The sequence below is a fragment of the Crocodylus siamensis genome, chromosome 4 (assembly GCF_052110815.1).
Source record: "Crocodylus siamensis isolate JL-2025a chromosome 4, ASM5211081v1, whole genome shotgun sequence".
NCBI classification, from domain to species: domain Eukaryota; kingdom Metazoa; phylum Chordata; order Crocodylia; family Crocodylidae; genus Crocodylus; species Crocodylus siamensis.
The window spans coordinates 113,860,282-113,879,484 of NC_143398.1; the positions used below are offsets into that span (position 1 = coordinate 113,860,282).

General features: G+C 42.6%; 1 protein-coding gene across 1 annotated transcript in view; it reads right to left on the reverse strand.

Moving 5' to 3' along the window:
- The window catches only part of CACNA2D4 (calcium voltage-gated channel auxiliary subunit alpha2delta 4), a 182,736-nt gene that overhangs the window by 126,197 nt on the left and 37,336 nt on the right, over positions 1-19,203 (reverse strand). The window contains exons 6-13 of the mRNA XM_090041104.1: positions 18,232-18,363; positions 17,273-17,333; positions 16,149-16,299; positions 14,335-14,409; positions 13,237-13,326; positions 2,602-2,715; positions 986-1,064; positions 139-272 (exon numbers count right to left, since the gene is read on the reverse strand). Coding sequence (XP_089897230.1) covers positions 139-272; positions 986-1,064; positions 2,602-2,715; positions 13,237-13,326; positions 14,335-14,409; positions 16,149-16,299; positions 17,273-17,333; positions 18,232-18,363 — 836 coding nt within the window. The remainder of the gene's footprint in view (positions 1-138; positions 273-985; positions 1,065-2,601; positions 2,716-13,236; positions 13,327-14,334; positions 14,410-16,148; positions 16,300-17,272; positions 17,334-18,231; positions 18,364-19,203) is intronic.

Genomic DNA, 19,203 nt, shown 5'->3' on the forward strand with positions numbered 1-19,203 from the left:
GTTGAGACACACAGGTTGAGAAACACTGTTCTAGAGGGCTTCTCCATGTGTTCCAGGTAAAATATGCCTGTTCTCCAACCTTTCCTTTGCACAGGTCTGCCTATCAAGTGACTAAAAGCTTTTTCTCAATGTTCTTACCGCACTGTCCATATAGGCTTCAGTCCAAATAATGTCATGATCGTGGTTGATGACCATTGGACGACTAAGCACATGAAGATACTCCATCACATTCTCTTGAACGTCTGCCAGGGTAGAGATCTGAGTGTAGTAGCCTTAATGAAAGAACAGAAGTGCATCACTCTCCCAAGGCCTTTTCCTGGATTCATGAATGTTCATTTGTATTCAACAAGCGAAATATCAAGTTAAAACTACTTGCAACCCTTTTGTGTGCAAGTTAGAGCTCAAATTTAGCAACTGGGAATACTTATAAAATGGGGAAATTTTGAGCTTAAGTGCCTGCCTAGTTAACAAAAGCAACTGCCAACTTTCATAACTAATCAGGAACAGGGCAAGTTCCAACCACAAATGTTATAACTGAACCTCTGTATTTAACCAACTTTTGTTGATAAGTTAAATAAATTATCCAATTAAGAACAAAATACATTTCTGACTCAGGATGAAATCAACAGAAGTTCATTTACCTAATATCCAAAATTCACAAACAATCTACAGACCAAGAAGTATTTGCTGAAGATCATTGGGTATAAAAAACAAACAAAAAACTCCCACAAAAATCTAACCCCCTAGAAAAAGAAACCCCACATCTAAGCAACTTGCAAGCTGGTTCATACTAAGGGGCTATGGCAGTGTAACACCAATACTACTATTTGCAATTCCTGTATTTTCCTTGGATGTCCTCAGCCAAATGCTAAACAGGCTCAAACTGCATTGCATGAGCTCTAAAGGGTCTGCAGTCCAAGAACATATAGCTGCAGTCTGTGGGGGTAGTGTGTGATGTGTATGGTGATTTTTCATAGTACAGCACCTTTGTTGTTGCAAGCTATCCATTTCACATTTTCTGCAAAAGTGACTTCCCTTCCAATGAGGTAAGTGAAAACCCGGACCTGTGCAACAAGAATGCAAATGTAAGGATTATGGGGAACTCTCACTTATTTGCAGGAGTGCTAAGTCAGTACAAAATGATTGCAACATGCAGACAGTAGCACATCTCTAGGCTGATGTACAGTGTGCTTGAATAAGTTCTAGAAAGTATTGCTCCGGAGTTTATTCAAGCCAGGTGTGTGCCTGCACTTGTGCCCAGGATTGCAGCACATGGACCTAAGGCAGAGCCCTAGGGATCAGCCTGCCAGCTTGGGTCTGCTCCCTCCTGGCTCAATGTGCGGTCGAGGCTGGGGCATGAGGGTGTTTCAGTGTGGGGCTAGCCTGCAATGATGCACCCTCGGGCAACTGTAGACATGATGGAGCTCTGCTAACTAGCATGCATCAGAGCAGACTCAATTAAATACCAGTCGAAGCAGATTCAATTAAATACAAGTACTATTCTGCTTCAGAGTAAATTTGTTTATTCCAGCCTAATAGGGGCACACGTGGATTTACCGAGCAGATAATTAATCAACTGTGCAATAAACATCTTGTGTAGATGTGCCCACAATAGATGACTGGTAAAAGGTACAATCCAATGGAGTACCTGACTCTTTGATTTAAAAGAGTTTTGTTTCATTGAGTCTTATATTTTATTCAGGAGAACTTCATCATCAATAATAATTAACTGGTCAACAAGTAGCTCTACATACAGGCACAGAGGGCTGTACTTTGGAGACAAGACCTCCTAAATACTGAGTAGGTACAAATTGGATGTATTATGGAAGAAGCTCTGTGAAGGAGATCTGACAAGACAAGATAGACAGAAGTTCTGTACTGACAAGATAGAAGTACGAATTCTGTTGGATTTTACAGTAGCAGCCTAGCCAGGCTCTTCCATAAATGCACACAGATAGCTTTATAACCCCTAGAAATGTTAAATCTCATGAACCATTTCAAGGGACACAGCCAGGTAGTCATGTGTTTTGTAAAATATCTTCATCCCTATGACAAATAACAATCTTTAAAAAATCCAATTTTCTTTTAGCAAATTATGCTGTTTATTTCCTTCGTGTATTTCCCTAAATTTGGACAAGGGGAAAAAAACCAACCATATCAATTTGGTTTAGAATAAGTGTTTAATCTATTTTACTTCCAGGATCTCATACTCTCTCACAAAGCTGTAACATGTGACTTGCAAATATCATACAATAAATAATGCTCATTTTTTGTAAAAAAGAATGTTTCAAGTTTTATTTTTTTTAAATGAGGAAAATGTTTCTATTATCCTCAGCTTTTGAAAAAACTTTAAAAAAACCCTATATTAGGGTCAAGATTGACCTGAGAGTATTCCTTTTAAGACTGCAATACATTTAAAGTCATCCTAATTTTTTTTGTGCCTCTGCTTTATGTTGTTTTTACTGTAAGTGTTTATGCTAGCTTGACGTGTGAAAGTCCTCAGCCATCTCTTGCATGCTGGCTGGTGCTATTCTATTAACTCTATTTTGTGTCTTTCACACCCTTCCTCTTCTGCCTTCTTTTATCACTGTTAAGACAAACCTTCCGATCAGGCCAGTTGTACTTTTCAAACACAGGTTCATAATCTTCGACTGCCCCATCTGTGATCAGCATGATGGCTTGGTTACACAAGCATCCTTGACCAGCCTCTCTGAACTACAGATGGAGAGGAACAGAAATATTAGTATTCTCAACATTGCCCTAATTGTTATTGCTGTGTATCTGGGTATGGAGTAAGAAGGAGGTAGCGAGTCACATGGGTTAGTCGGGGCAGGCAATTTTTTTGGGCAGAGGGCCTCTTACTGAGTTTTGGCAAGCCATTGAGGGCTGCATGACAGGCAGCCCAGGGCTTATTAATATTAATTTTCTAAATTTTTTAGGGGCCCTGCGGGCTGGATAGAATGGCCTGGCAGGCCGCATCTGGACCCTGGGCCACATTTTGCCCACTCCTGGGTTAGATGATAGGATGGTATTGACCCATGTGTATGATCTCATCGCAGAGCAGGTGGAAACTAAGCCATGGTAGTTTAGCCCTCAGAGGTTAAGAATATGCATGTTGGCAAGTACCATGGAACAGCATACCCCTTTTTTCCCATAGCAAATTAATTGTAGGTCCATATCCTTTATTTATTATAGCCCAGGTTCTGAACTTCTTACCAAATTCTTACTCAGGTAAAATTCTAAGTAAGGACTACATCATGGTGCTAGGTACATTTTTATTTACACAGTGGGTGCAGCCCAGGGCTGGCAGAGAACTGCTTGAAACGGCTCCAGACTGCATGTGCAGACTTCCTCACACAGCCCAGGATGGCTGGGAATTGTCTCAGTCTGGGGCAGGTCCCAGCTAGCTCCAGGCTAGGCAGGGAACTCTCCCCATGCAGATAGCTCTTTGCCCCAGCTCCACAATCATGGAGCAGGGGCTGGGAGCTACCTGCTGCTGGGGCAGGGGGACATTGTCCCAGCCTGGACTCTGGTGGAAGACCCTGTCCTGACAGCTGGGGGCAAGGAGCAATCTTCTGCCCTCTGCTGCGCTGCCAATTGGGTCCTACTGCGCAGTAATTACTCAGCAATTAATTTGCTGCTTGCATTTGCTACTTGCACAGTAAGACTTTGCATGTGGAGACGGTGTTACTTACTATGCAGTAATATGCTCTAGTGCTCAGTGCAGTGTCTCATGTAAATGCACCCAGTGACTCTCATATGCTTGCCCAGGTTCCTTACAAATGTTAAAAGTAAAATAATAACAACAATAATAACAAAGACAGGACAATAGGCCTAAAAAGCAATTACTGCCTTACAGCTTTCATAGTAATGTATATTTATATAAACGGCGCATAGAATGGATATAAAATGCTACTATTTTTATTTCATAGAATTATAAAATCATTGAATCATAGAAAATTAGGTTGGAAGGGGCTTCAGGAGATCATCTTGTCCAACCCCTTGCTCAAAGCAGGACCATTCCCAACTAAATCATCCCAGCCAAAGTTTGTTTAGCTGGATCTTAAAAACCTCCAAGGATGAAGATTCCACCACCTTTCTGGATAATCCGTTCCAGTGCTTTACTACCCTCCTCAAGAGAGAGATGTTCTTAATATCTAACCAAAACTTGCCTTGCTGCAACCTGATAGCCATTTGCATTTCCCTTACACAGAAGTGAGTGCAAAGAGCAAAGAGCCAGCTTCAGTATCTCAGGCTAAATCAACCACTTGTTCAAATGAAGAACAAGACAAAAAAGAAGGAACAAATGAGCTAAGGTCAGAGTGACAAATATCTTTTCAGACACAACATGCACCTTTCCTCCAAAAAACAGGTGCTGGAAATTGGAGTACATGTCATATGCAAGAAATCAGCTAAGAACAATTTCTGCCGTTGTAGGTGAAACAGAAAATAAAAAAATAAAAAGTGATCCACAGAGAGCAGAACAATGAGCAAGCTCAGCTCCCTAGCAGCTGCTACTTAGTTACTTACTACAAGAAAAATAAGTTTTTATTCATTCTGCTTTTAAAGAAGGTGTAGCTTATATTTTGGGATGTGTTATAGACAAGAAAATATGGTAGGTCAAGAATGAACCAAGTAGAAAGGCCGTAGACTGAGCTAGGGCAGAAGATCTATTACCTGCCTGTAAGTGATATGTAATAGGGGACAGGATTACACTGAGACCCATTTGTTGAATGAGTATTGAATGTGTGTCCTAAGGGCAGGCCAAAACTTGTTTATCTAGCTGGCAAGATTAATTTGGTTAACTGGGATTTCTAAAAGGCGCATTTCCCCTCCCCATTAGACATTCAACATCAGGATAGGAAATGCAAACCGCTATTGTGCCTATTTATTAGGGCTGTGCAAAACAGCACCATTTCATTTCGACTTCTGTTTTGCTGTTTTGATGGGACAGTGTTTTGTTCTGAGTTTCGTTTAGTTTTGAAGCACTGTCCCGTTTCGTTTTGTCAAAACTGTTTTGCTGTTTCAACGTTTCACCCGTAGGCTATAATGGGGAACCACAAAACAGCCTATAACTTTGTTATTTCCTGCCTGATTTGCATGAAACATGTAAGGATGGTAGCCTATTTTGAGGCCATGAATCCTGACAAGTTTTAAGGAGATAGATGCAGAGGTTTCTAGGAAACTGCACCTCAAAATCTTGAAAGCAAAACTTGTGTCACGTGTGTGTGTTTAGGCACAGGAGGGTGAAAAGAGCAGGGAGGGTAGCCCCTGCTGCGGCCATGAAGCCTGCTAGGTTTCAAGGAGATAGGTGCAGGGGTTTCTGGGAAACTGCACCTCAAACTGTGCAGAGCAAAACTTGTATCACTTGTAAGTATGAAGGCACAGAGAAAGCTCAGTTCAAACCATGCTTTTGATTAAGGCTGTGTGAAGTTTCACTGGCTGATTCGTTTCAATACTGTTTTGACTCATTTCGAGCTTGAAACAGCAACATCAAAATGAAATGAAAGGCTTTGAAACAGCCTGGAAAAGAAGGGAGGCCAGTTGAAATGTTTCAAAAGTTCTGAAACATTCTGAATTTCAAAGCAGCCAGCCAGGTGGTGGGAGGCAAGGGAGAGCCAGGCCTGCGCTCTGAGCGGCTTTGCAGCCCCATGTGGCTCAGCCCAGTGGGGAGCTCAGCCCTGGCTCTCCCCACCTCCCACCACTGGGCTGCACTCTGTGGGGCTGGCAGAGCTGATCGGAGTGCAACAATAAGTCTGCTTGCCTCCTGCCGCTGGGCTGTGCTCCGATCGGCTCTGCCAGCCCCGTGGAGCTCAGCCTGACGGCAAAAGGTGGGCAGAGCTAGAGCTGCACGGGTCTGTGAGCCTCTGGGAGCTGAGCCCGGTGGAAGAAGGCACTCCCCCCACAGGAACGGAGCCCAGTGGTGGGAAGCACCTCCCACTGCCAGGCTCTGTTCCCAACACTGGGTCCCAGGTGGCAGGAGCAGCCTGTAATCTGGCAGGGATATCAGGGGCCTGCTCACACCCCCAGGACGGCTGTGGGAGCTCTGCTGGACTCCTCCCAGGGGTGCGGGCTCCCAACCTACCTGCCAGATCACAGGATGCTGCTCCTAATCCTCACCTCCTGTTTGTCAGCAGCTTGAGGTACAGTCTCCTAGAAACCCCTGCACCTATCTCCTTGAAACTTGGCAAGCTTCATGCCCTCAGAAGGGACTACCATCCCTGCACATTTCATCAGAATCAGGCAAGAAATGACAAAGTTATAGGCTGTTTTGTGCTTCCCCATGTGGGTGCAACATTGAAACAGTGAAACCATTTGGACAAAACAAAACAGAACAGTGCTTTTGAAACAAAATGAAACAAAACTCAAAACAAAACACTGTTCCATCAAAATGGAAGTTGAAGCAGAATGGTGCTGTTTCACACAACCCTATTTTTTATCCTGTTTTTCCGTCCCTCTCCCAGAGCACTGGGATTGGCAGGTACCTCAGGGAAGGATCATAGTTACTGGCCAGTCAATATCAGAGCAGTCCTTCCCCACTCTCCACCCCTCCCTCTCCTTATTTTCTCTTTAGCTGCAAGCAAGCCCAACTTCAAAACTTGAAATGTTTTGAAACTTTCAAAACGTTTCGACTTTCCTCATTTCGTTTCAAAGTTGTTTTGAAGCCTTTCGTTTTGTTTCGATTTTGCTGTTTCTGATTAGAAACAAGTCGAAACAGCATTGAAACAAAACACCCAGTGAAATTTCACACAGCCCTACTATTTACCTATTTGGGATTGGGGAGGGGCTGGAATAGGCAAACAGGTCAAGAATGAAATCCTGAATGGACTGGCCTGAAATACACTACTTTGCTGGCTAGGGTATAGCTTTATAAATACCTTCAATAACAATAAACACTGAAAAACCCCTTTGCATCATCAAAGAACTAGCCCCACACACACAACTTGAAATATTGGCCCTGAGAGACTAAGAGTTTGCCTAGATTAGGAAAGAGGCTGAGCACTATAGAGATAAGGAAGGAGGATGAACTGCTGGCAAGCCACTATTGACAAAAGAAGGTTAGAGAATGGGCACTACTGTCAATTACTAAAGTCTTGCCCACACACCGTTTTGTACCAAGTTAACCATCACTGTTTAAAAAGAGGTATAGATAAATCTCCTATGTTGATAGAAGCTACTGGTGTAGCTTATTCCCATAAATCCAGGACATAATTATGATGATAATTATACCAGTACAGCTATGTCTGTACTAGAGAAGTTGCACTGCTTTAACAAAATTGATTTCAAACCAATAGATTTAAGGTGGTGCAAAAACTTAGCACAGACCAGTCTGTATGCAGTAGAACAAAAAAGAAATAATGTCTGGGATTCTAAATCTGCTCTGAGATCTCAGTCCAGGTGGCACAGAGAAGAGCTGAAAACCACAAGAGAGAAACATAGAGACCAAACAGAAGGTACAGCTAGAGAGAAACAGTGCAGAGGTGACACTGAGACTGGAAGAAAGTTAGAGACATGTTGCCAAACATCCTTGGGACTTGCTAGTGGGGGTCCCAGAATTGGAAGGTCTATTGTAGGTGAAATCTTGGGATGGAGACCAGAGGTAATTCAGACAAGTTCACTGAACTTGAGCAGAAATTATCACTCCCTGAATTAGATGTAGATAATTATGTTCTTTATATACCATCAACAAAACCTTGAATTTTATCTGTGAACTTATCAGCAACTGGTGCAAATTCCAGAGGAGGAGCTTTACTTACAGCTAAGAGTAAAAAAAAGTGACTATTTGCTCTGAGTTCTAGATCAATTTCAGCATGTAGCTCCTCTCCTTAGAACAAGGATCGTTGCAGTTATAAATATAATTAAAATAATGGAAGGGCTGATCTGTGAGGGAGGTTGAATAAACTTGTACAGGTTAAAAATATGCAGAGAGGAAGATATGATAGGTATTAGAGACAAATGAGAAGCAACAGCATGAAACAGGGCATGCGTGGGAGACTAATCTGGAGGTGACTAAAGCTGCATTGCAAATACTAGTGGATTTAAATTAAAGGGAAGATTCAGGGGAGCGATAAGGGAGAAAAAGCTTCCTAACAGGGTAAAACCAACTGAGAGCACTATCAGCTGTACAGAGTGCAAGGCACAAGGGAGAGTCCATGGCATAAACAGGTAGTTGTGCCATGGTTTGAGCTCAGCTCCTACAATTTGATAGCAAAATGCTGTTAGCCACCTGGACAGCACAATTATGTGACCACCCCTATTATCATCAAAACTGCTAGTACCATCAGAGTGCTAGTGGCACAGATTACCTTTACTATGCTCAGCATCTCTATCACTGCTCCATGCCACCATCACCAGAATTGTCATCACAATAATCAATCATCCTCCAAAATATTACCATCCTCAGGCTGAACATCACAGCAGCGGTTCATCACTACCATAAACTTCATTATTACTGCTTCTATCACAACCTTCTGCTCCTGTGCTGCCACCACTGGCATAATAGGCTAGTAACTTGCCCTGAGAGGTGGTTGGGCACAGCGCAGGATCAGCAGCTGAAGGTTCACTGCTGCTGGGGATTCACCTTGTTTTCGCCTCCTTTTTTTTTGCTGCTGACAACAAGCCCAAGGAAACAATACTCTTTCCCCAGTATTAATCCCTTAAAACCTCAAAAGAGAGGGAAAAGCGGGGGGAGGAGTTCCCAGACACTAGGACAATTCTCCCTTTCTCTCCCCTCTACCTGAACTTCCCTTTTTGCCATCTGCATATCCTTCTCCCTTGGAGAAGATGTCACTCTTCAGGAGCTCCTACCAGCTTTTTCTGCACCAAACCAGCCTAGCTCCCCTTATATCCCTTTGTATGTCATCACCCTGGCCGTGTCCAGTCAGGGAGTGCCACACTGCAGGATCTCTACCAACCAATCAGCCTGAAGAATCCTCTGCTTCCCCTGGCCAATGAGGTTAGACGGTTTTACATATTTTCCCCAAATACAGGCCCCAATTGCCATGTGCTGAGCACACCGGCCAGAACAACAGGGGCCATCTCACCCATGTCAAAACACACACACACACACACACAAAATACAGTATACAACCCAGTGTGTAGGGGAGGGAGTTACACATGAAACAAGTTGTTTTTGTTTCCCTACACAGTCCCATGCACACCACCCCTCTCCCTGCCCCCTGGCCTGAAAAACCTTGCTTAAAAAAAGGGAATCTGGGTGTCCAGGTGGCTGGAATTTGGCACCCTTTGGCTACAATGGAGTAGCATCACCACCTGCATAACAGGTAAGTTCTTATAAGGTGCCAAAGCACAGAAACCTATTCAGACAAAGCTCAGGATAGTGGCTTAAACTGGAGCCATGCATCAAAAGCATCATGAAGTGATCCTTAGGTGCACATGGAGGTTAAAGATAAAGGTGCTGAAAGCTACAACTGAGGGAGGAAAGAATAGTGAAAATACGCTAAAGATTACTGGATCTTTGTTTTTGAATCTTTGTTTAGATCACATTGTGACCAACCAGATAAATGAACTACAAAGAACATAATTTGCAGTTTGCAAAAAAGCCTTATGTGCTATTTATATAGATAACTGAGAGGAATGTGGGTGAAATGGAGCTATTATACAATAAAGACAGAACATCAACTCTGTTTAAGTTGCACACATTTGATACCTCATCCAATGCCAATTTGGTGCCAGTTTTATCAGTTTTGACTGATTTGTACCTGACATGTATATCCCATACTCCACCATTTATGTCACTTCTGAATGTGACACAAAATCTGATTGACAGTTGAATGGCAAGGTGTTAAAAAGAGAGAGTTTTGAATGTGGTCTCATAGGAGCAGTGACTGACTTGAGCCTTTTCTGGGCAGTTATAAAAGGGCTCTCATGCCTTGATAACTGCTGAAAAAACAAAGAATACATCTTTTGTAATCAAGGAAACACCTTATTAATCCCCCTTTTATTTATGTGCCTCCTGAGAATTGAGGACCCCTGTCAGACAAAGTGCACACTGCTTCATCTTAGGAGACTCATTAAAGAAATATAAATACATTTACATAAGAAAGATTAATCATAAGCACAATATGGAGAACATGAGACTGAGTGTGGCTAAGAAGGAATACCAGATCAACTCCATATCAATTAACAATGTGACACTGTCAGGAAAAATGTAACTTGACGTACTGAGTTGGTTTAGGAGAAGAAAGCTTATATAAAGCATGCAAGGTGATTATTCTGCTCTGCTTAGCAGTTGGAGAGCCTCAGCTATAGTCCTGCATCCAATTTAGAGCTCTGTGTTTCACAGAAGCTAGTCAGACTGGAGACAGATCAGGACAGAGCAAGGGACAGAATGAAAGACTTGGAAAAATAGGTCCTGAAGAAAAGACTGTGAGACCTGGGGAAAGCAAGTTTGAAGAAAACAGGAGACTGAGGGGAAATGGCATACATGTCCATACACACACAGGTACGCAAAACATGCATAGCAATTTGTAGGACTTCAAAGCATTTTATCCATGGTAAAAAACTAAGCCTCTCACCAAGTCCAAGGCAAATATATATTAATATACCTACTTTCCACACATTTTCCATAGAGCAGTTATTGTAAGTCAGCAAAAAATAATGGCCAAATTTTCAAAAGTAATTTCGTTATGAAGATTAAAATCAATCTTACCACATAAAACATAAAGCTATACACTTCGTCCAGCTAAGGGACCACTAGCTAGCTACTACATTCTTTCAATATACAATGCACTTTTTAGAACAAAACATTTCTTCTAGTATGGCTTATATCTTAAATTAGATTTTTAAAAATGGAAGAGAAAGAGAGAGAGAAAGATAGAAAAGAAAGCTCACACATGCACCATAGTTGCACTTCTATATTAGATGTTCAGACATCTAAACAAGAATAATAAAAAATATTTTTTTTATTAAATTAAGTGTCACAAAATTTGGGCATAGGTTAAATTCAGCAGCATCTTATAGTCAAAGGAACACAGTATTTCAAGATAGTAATTTTAGAATTATAGTACTACCAATTACCTCATTCTTTATATTACCATCCTCTTGGACTTGCCATCATATCATTATTAGTAGAAGTACTAGCATATTATTACCACAATCATAACTCCAAACTTCCATTTTCAGACCATTCTTACATCCATATTTAGCCCTATTACTCCCACCGTGTCCTCTCAACTACTGCCATTATCCACAATGCCAGCACCAGGTTTGATTCTGATACACTTGCACTAGGCTGCATAAGGGACAGCATCCTCAAAACCAATGCAGCCATACTTCTGCAATACTGGTGAGAGCAAAGAATGTAGCTAAATGTCTCATCACCTCTGACATGGAAAAGTAAACATCAGTACAGTACCATTAAACAATTTAACACACAGCATACTGTCCTTATGATCACCACCACCACCAGGCCACTTCATACCATTCCAGGACTGAAACCATATTTAGGAGAGTGGGTTTCACTAAGATTTGGGAGGGTTTTTTTCACTGTATTTCCTTCAGCAATTTTAAAGAGCAAAGCTGAGTCATCCTTTTGTGTCAGGCTACTGAGGTCCCAATTACTCATGAAAGGTAATCAATCTGAATGAATCCTTTGAGCATACGACATGTTCTGAATTACTTGGCTGATTCTCACCTTATCTTGTTGTACATCTGGCATTTTCCATATGAACTGTACTGATCCTCAAAAAATTAATACTAAACTGAAGAATAAAAACAGCCCTCAGGGTCTGAATCATCACATTTGCCACTACTGTTCACTCATACCCTTCCTTGTCAGAATGAATATAATGTTATCACAGTCAGTCATAACAACATATTTAATGTCACTATTAGTTTTACCAGTATTATTATTACAATCACCGCAGCCATTGTTAAAAATCACAAATCACCACTAGTAACTGCTTCATAGTGTCTCCCTTGGTACCACAAGCAGTTTCATCCTGAACTTCAATGGACTATTTGATACTGTTGTGAGTTCAGGGACACAACTGGTCTCAGTACATGGATCTGAATCCATTGTCTTTGACAGAGGTACTCCTGACTAAGAGCAGTGTATGCAAGAGCAGAACCATCCCCTGTATATCCCAGATAACATGAGCAGTGAAAGAAAGAGAAAATATGCAAAGGCACAATGATGTGGCCAGGCCCCAGGGGCAGCTACCACATACAGGGGCAAGCAGCAACTTCTGGTTGATGCTGCACTGCTGGCAAGATTGTGTGATTGCAGCAACAGCTGTTTTCTTTCACCCCCTCCTCCCAAGTCAGCACCCGGGGAGGCAAGGGTAACCTTGCCCTAGATACACCACTGAAAATATGGACCTACTCCTAAAAAACATGCAATATTTGCCTCACTTTGTTCCCATTAAAGTGGATATAAGGTTTTTACCAGCATAATTTAATTTGGCTGAACAAATCTAGCTTTATTTATGTTATTTCAAGGCTTTTTGTTCTACAGCACCCTCTCTCTCTTCCCACTCCTCCCTCCTCTCACTTGGACAGCAGTCACAATCAATCATTTACTTTCTAGCCACAGGTGGATTGGTGCAATGCGGAAATGTGAAGGAAAAGGGGTCGATTAAATGGAGCAAACTGCACTGAGCAGATGCATCACGAATGACTCAACCCACTGATCTATGGGGTCACCTTTCCCTGCAGGCACTGCAAGTGTTTGCAACAAATAGTTCTAGTCCCTATCATCTAGCCCCAGACCATTTTCCAGAGTCACACAGATGCCTTCATTGCTGTCCCTCCCTAAGGATAAGAACTGGTTTAAGGGCTTTAAACAAACAGATTTCCAACATAATATTGCTCAAGTACCTCTCAACCAAAGTCCATGTTAGAATTCACAGATTCACAGAAGTTTAGGGCTGGAAGGGACCTTGTGAAATCATTGGGTCCAGCCCCCCTGCTCTGGGCAGGAAAGACTGTTGGGGTCAAATAAACCCAGCAAAGTGAGCGCCCAGTCTACTTTTGAAGACCTCCATGGTAGGTGCTTGCACCATCCCTGCTGGGAGTCTATTCCAGAGTCTGGCATACAATTGTAGCCAGCGTGCTCATCAGCAGCTGCAACAGTCATAAAACATTTGTGTCCCTGTAGGAGGGCCAGGCTCCTTCAAAGCCATCCCACCTGCACAGTGCTAACGGCATGGGAAGGAAGTGGTGGTGGGAGACAGTGAGTGTGCCTTGCAGCACTTTCAACACTAATGCTCCTACCTCCCTCAGGATCTTGAAGGATTCGGTCAAGGCATTGTTCACGGTCCCCACTCCTTTTGCCTGCAGCTCATCCACCAACTGCTTAAAGTGCTAGTAACAAGAGAGAAACGTATTAAAGCTATGAGAGGTGGATGGCAGGGATGCAAAATTCTCAGTATTAGAGGGCGCAAGATGGCTACTGATAGCCAGGCAGTTTTCCATTATGGCAGATGCTGATGTAGAAGTCATTAGGCTGCTCCAGTGACAGTTCTGCTGCAGGGCAATCATGTTCATATATGGGCTGTATGTGATACTGTCAGAAGCAGCAGCCATCTCCTTTAGGACATCTGCCCTTTGATGAGAGTGAAACAAAGATGAGTTTGGGAAGCAATCTGAGGAGAAAACTTCTGACAATGCTCACTGCAGACAATGTGAGGATGCACCCCCTCCAGGGGAATCTAAGAGAGAGAGCGAGCGAGCAAGAGAGAGACAGAAACAGGGAAGATGTAATAGAAGCTAAAAATACATGTATGCCCAGAGGGAGGTGCAGCTAACAGCAGTCAGATGCACAGTGACCACCTCAGGGCCGCAGCTGCTTGTCGTTTCCAGATTAGAACAGCAGCTATCACAAAAGCATGCTGGAAAAGTACCCTGTCAAAGGGTGAAACCAGGCTAGAGAACTCACTGGTCACCAGGCATTTTTACGATATTACCTTCTAGGGAAATGGCTGAATTCCATTTTTTCTAAGGGCCATGTACTTGAACAGAAAGTCTTGAGTTTTTAGAAATGGAATTTGGTGTACCCAAGAGTTATGCCCTGGTATTTGTTCTGGCACTAAGGTCCAGCTTTACTGGTACAGTCTAGCAAGTGCCAATTTGGCTTGCTTACATGGCACAAGTCAGTTATTAAACCTGGTTTAACTGGCTGGCTAAATTGAGTTTTCAGATACTTTAAATAACCAGAAAAGCACAAAGAAACCAGTGGGTACAAGTGAATATGGCTCTTTGTATCTTAAATTTTAAAACTGCATACTTTTGGGCATTGGTTATTCCCAGTCCTTAAGAGTTCCCCACCAGAGCACCACCACCTCTATGAAGCCAACTACAATAAAAGCTCACCTCTCTGTTATCTCTGTCTGCTTGGACCAGGATACCCTTAAAACAGGGTTCAACATAATGGACATAATCATTATACTGCAAAAGAAAGGTAAAAGATTGGTGTTACAACCATAACAGAAACTTTCTGAAAGTGAGATTTTTTTATAATTTTGTTGTGCCAGTCTCATGAGCTAGGGAAAATACGCTTTTCAAAATGTCTGTGTTTGAAAAACAATACACTAGATAAAAGTTAATGTCTTGCAGAATTAAGTCCAAGCATATCCAGAAGTGGAGGTTAATATTATTTTTATTAACAGAGCTCCAGTAGGATTTTCCACACTCTGCTAGCTTGTGCAACTAGTTTAATTTCCAACAGCATACAGATCTCAGGTTAAAATATAGTTGCTTAAAGGGAACACAAATTACATTAGTCTTTAAAAAAAAATCACAAAACACTTTTCCAACACCATAATGATCTCTCTCCATTCTTTGATCAACACTGCTGACTCCTCCATTCACCTAAGTGCTTACATGGTTGTCATCACAGAAGTATTGGAACAACTTAGATGACAAGGTGGTTTTACTTTCTTTCCTACCATCAGGAAGAATTACAGTAGGTTTGTTCCAGTAAGTGTATGGGTATCAGGGTACTATGGGTAGGAAAGCTAAGGTTGGGTGGTTTGAAAATGTATCTATGAAAAAGATAGTTAGCAGCCATTCCTTTTAAACCTGGTCTTGACTTGTAAAGTCTTGGTCAGGTTCCTGAGGAAGTTCTGCTTCCTTTGGTGAGAAGCTCCTTCTGTATCAGTCAATAGTCTTGGTGCCCCACAGGGAAGTAACTGACCTGGGATGTCATGGGGATGTAGTGGCATTTATGATGCCAGTTCAAATTCCATGCAGGGCCTTTGAAAATTATGAGAATGACCTTGAACTGGTCTGTATTCTATAAGAAGCCAGTGCAGAAAGTGGTGCATGACAATGACCCCAGCATAAAGAATTAAAACTACATTGCTTAAGAGAATGGCTCTTTTAAGCCCAGTTAGGCAGGATCTGGTTTTTACATCCTATAAGAAAGATGGTACTACCAAAAGCAGAAAGCTTCCTAGGACCATGCCGGAGCATTACTAAAAGGGGAAAGCCACAGGGCACCCACCCACATCACTTGCTGAAGCATCAAGTGATCTCACCCAGATAGTGACTCAATCCCACTGGGTTTAGTCTGAAATATGAAAGCAGCACTGATCAAGGTGGGGTAATTCCATGCAGCAGACAGAGCTCTTGTAACCTTACTCAAACATTGCTTAACTAGGAGAAGTAAGAAAACCAAGCAAAGGAGTAACCTTGGTCTGCAGCTCAATAACAGGATGAAGAAGAGGTATCTACCATCCTGATCTTCACCTAAGGGGCACAGTGACAGAATGGTTAAGGAGTCTTGTGACTGCGCCAAAGGCATGAACTCAAGCTGTGCTCTAGACTCATACAAAAGGCTATCTCTTAGATAACTGAGCTGTAAATGAGTACTTGGCTATTCTGGCAGTAGTCCAAGGCAGTTAGATGTAATAATAGCCACATCTCTCCCTGGTTTACTGTTGGCCACAGAAGCAGGCATTCTTTAACCATGGTAGTAGTATGGGCCACTAGGCTTGGAAAGACCTTTTACCTATTAGTCACTTTCCAAAGCAGCTGACCTATCTAAGCCGATTTCTATTTATTTCCACTTACCATCTAACATTGGTGCTAAGTACTATAGTAATATTACTATAAGCCATGTAGGTGTGTTAATGGGGCTGGAGGGCCAAAAGGGAAGTTTCTTACTTGGAACAGGACTAACTTACTGCAATGATATTGACAAAATCATTTTCTCCCAAAGTGTCCAAAATAGTGATGATGGTGTGCTTGGCGATGGTCATCCTCAAACCCTTCATGCTTCCACTGATGTCCACCACAATGACAATGTCCTTGGCTGAGGTGGCTGCCTGGATATACCTTCATAGGAAGAGGACACAGAATAAGCTGGTATAGCATAAATATCCAAGAGGAAAGAATTCTAAGCATTTCATTGGCATGCCAGGTCTGTGACATGATAGTAGATCTCAGATAAAATACATCCATGGTGCAGATGCCTGAAAGATGCCTTACCATTTACAGGATGCATCCCTTATACACATGTGACTGTGGTTATCCTGCAGTCCCAACAGGAGTACCTTATGGGACCTGGTTCAGGATTGCTGGACAGCCAAAAGTTGGGGGGTGCTAAAGAAGTGATATGGCAGTCATAGCTGACAGATGGATCAGAGGGAACTTTCTGCTAACAAGCTGAGAGATTTAATCAGTGGCACTGATGGCATCTGAGCAGGCCCACCATGTTGACGATGTCATCACAAAGAGGAACAAAGGAAGAAGGGAGACACTGGTGGCAATTCCAGGTAGGACATGTTCGATACCAAGATAAAGGAAGAGGCAACTAAATGGGGTGGAGAGCACTCTACTCCCATACAACAGCCCAGGCTGTAATTCATCCCTCCTCTCTCCCAGGAGCAGGGAGTGACACAGGCTGCTGATTAAACTCCCTGTTGGAGTCGCTAGGCAGCCAGGTCTGTATGCCCATAACTGATATCTGTATAACCCATATTAGGAAGGAGAAGAATACTAATCAAGATAAATCAAAACTGTTGGGCCTGGGTACCTCAGTCAGTAGAGCATCTGATTTGCCTTGAGCAGAGGGCTGGACTAGGTAACCTCATGAAGTCCCTTCCAGTCCTACTTTCCTATGATCCTATGTTCCTCTGGGCCTATGAAAAATCATTGGCTACAATATATATTTACACATGGTACTTCACAGGAGTTGTAATGGTGAAGTCCCATGCTCCCAGTTTTCACCCTCTCTTTCTCTTACTTAAAACCTCAAGGAAAAAGAGACAGAGGGAGAAAGAAAGAGAGATCCCTCTAAAGCTCTCACCAGCCTCTATTCCTGCAGTCAAAGGAGATGACGCCATTCTCATCTGGTATCCACTTTATCCCTGAAAGAACAGCAAAAAGAAGGAAACAACAAGCTTTATAACACAGGAAAAAGAGATGTTTGGTGCCTCCCTGAGGGCACCAGATCTCTGCTGAGACCTAACTACCTTAGCTCACAGACTCCCATAGCCTGTAAGCAGAGCCCCAGTAGTGACAGCAGCAGCTATATTAAAAAAAAACCAAGTATACCTATCCTTAGTATATTCACTTTAAAGTATTGATAAATTTTCATTCAGAATCTGAACTCTGCCTGTTGCTCCTAGGAACATATTTCACCCTTACACTATTTGGACATAGTTTTTGCCAGTATCCTTCTCTTGCAAAGAACAGCTAAAACTTAAAAAGCAACAAGAGAAACAGGAAAGTAACCTGGATTCAGTACAAAGGGCTCAGTCATGGCTGTGCAGAAACAGGCTGCACCTCTATAGGGTGTCTCCCTGCTGAGCCCATAGGCCAGCAGAATATTTCTCTCTGTGCTATGCCTCCCTCTAGTGACCAGCTCACATATAGATGTTGAATCCAAGTGATGTTGCGGACGCTTTGGGTGCTTTAATTAGAGCTGCTTTCTCTCAGAGCAACTCTAATTAAAGCATTCCCCCCACCCCTGCACCCTGAAGCATGTGTAAATACACCCCTAGAGAGTAACTCTGCTCCTGCCAACAGTGTTACTCTTTTAGCCCAGTGGTAGAGGCATTCCTGGTCAATCCCCACTGGCCTCAAACCACAGTTGTGTGCGTGTGACAGGCAGACTTGTTACTACGCTACAATGCAAGCTAGCGATCTCCCCTCTGACTAAGCTCCTCACAGTGGCTTCTGTCATAGCGTGTTCTTTTCTTTGCAAAACTCATGTTTAGGCCCAATTTTTCAGAGAAAAGGCTAAAAAGGTCTGAACTCCTTTACCTGGGTAAAGCCTGAAAAATCCTGTGGAGCTGCCAAAGTATTGCCAGGTCAGTGTTGGATCCCTTTGGAAATTGTCCACAAAAACCGGATTCAAGGCTTCTGACATGTAAACTCCATTTAAAATGTCTGGATCTGTGGGGAAAGCAGGAAAAAAGGGATGAGGGAGAGGCAGGAGGGCAAAAGGGGGCAGGTGGGGGGGAAAGCAAAGTACAGAGCAGAGTAGTGGGAACACAGAGAAAGAAATAAAGGCAATGCAAGGAATGTGAAGTCTGGCTGTGATTTTTCATGTTTCAGATCAGTTACAATGTGCATTCTTTCATCATTGTCACATTCTTCAACATGACAGCTCTCTCATTGAACCTGCCTTTAAATAGACAGGGCAGGAGAATTTGTTTTATCCTCAAACCAAATCCTAGAGTTGTTGTCAGTCACTGCCAGCAACCAAAGGAAGGTAACTCTCCTAGCTCATGCATCCTCCTCCATTCTTCTTGTAGAGCATCTGTGCCTAGAAGGATCTCTGGGGTAATGAGAGCCTTTCAGAGCAGGATCCTGAGGAGTCATTTAACATGATGTTAAATATAATGAGCCGACAGTGTAAGTAGGGACTGCCCTGTTACAACATTGTCATGGCTGGTCATGGTAGTACAGCCATTTGCCACAAATATCATAAATATGACAGTCCCTGTCTACAGCAAATACTTACAATTGGTCTAGTTAACTGTGACTCAAGCCTTGTTCTATCATGATCTTATTTCAGTGAGTAGAGAAGCCTTTAGATTTACATGCCTTAATCCTTTCTCTCTTTTTATATTTCTTCCTGGTTTCTTTCTTTCCATCCCTCCCTTCCTATTTCTCACACAAAGCCTGACCTCTGACTCTTAATCTCACGTGTGCCTGTGAAAATCTGCCAAGTGAGACCAGCATAAGACAGTTTGCAAATAGTGTCTACTGAGTACCATGGAGGATCAGATA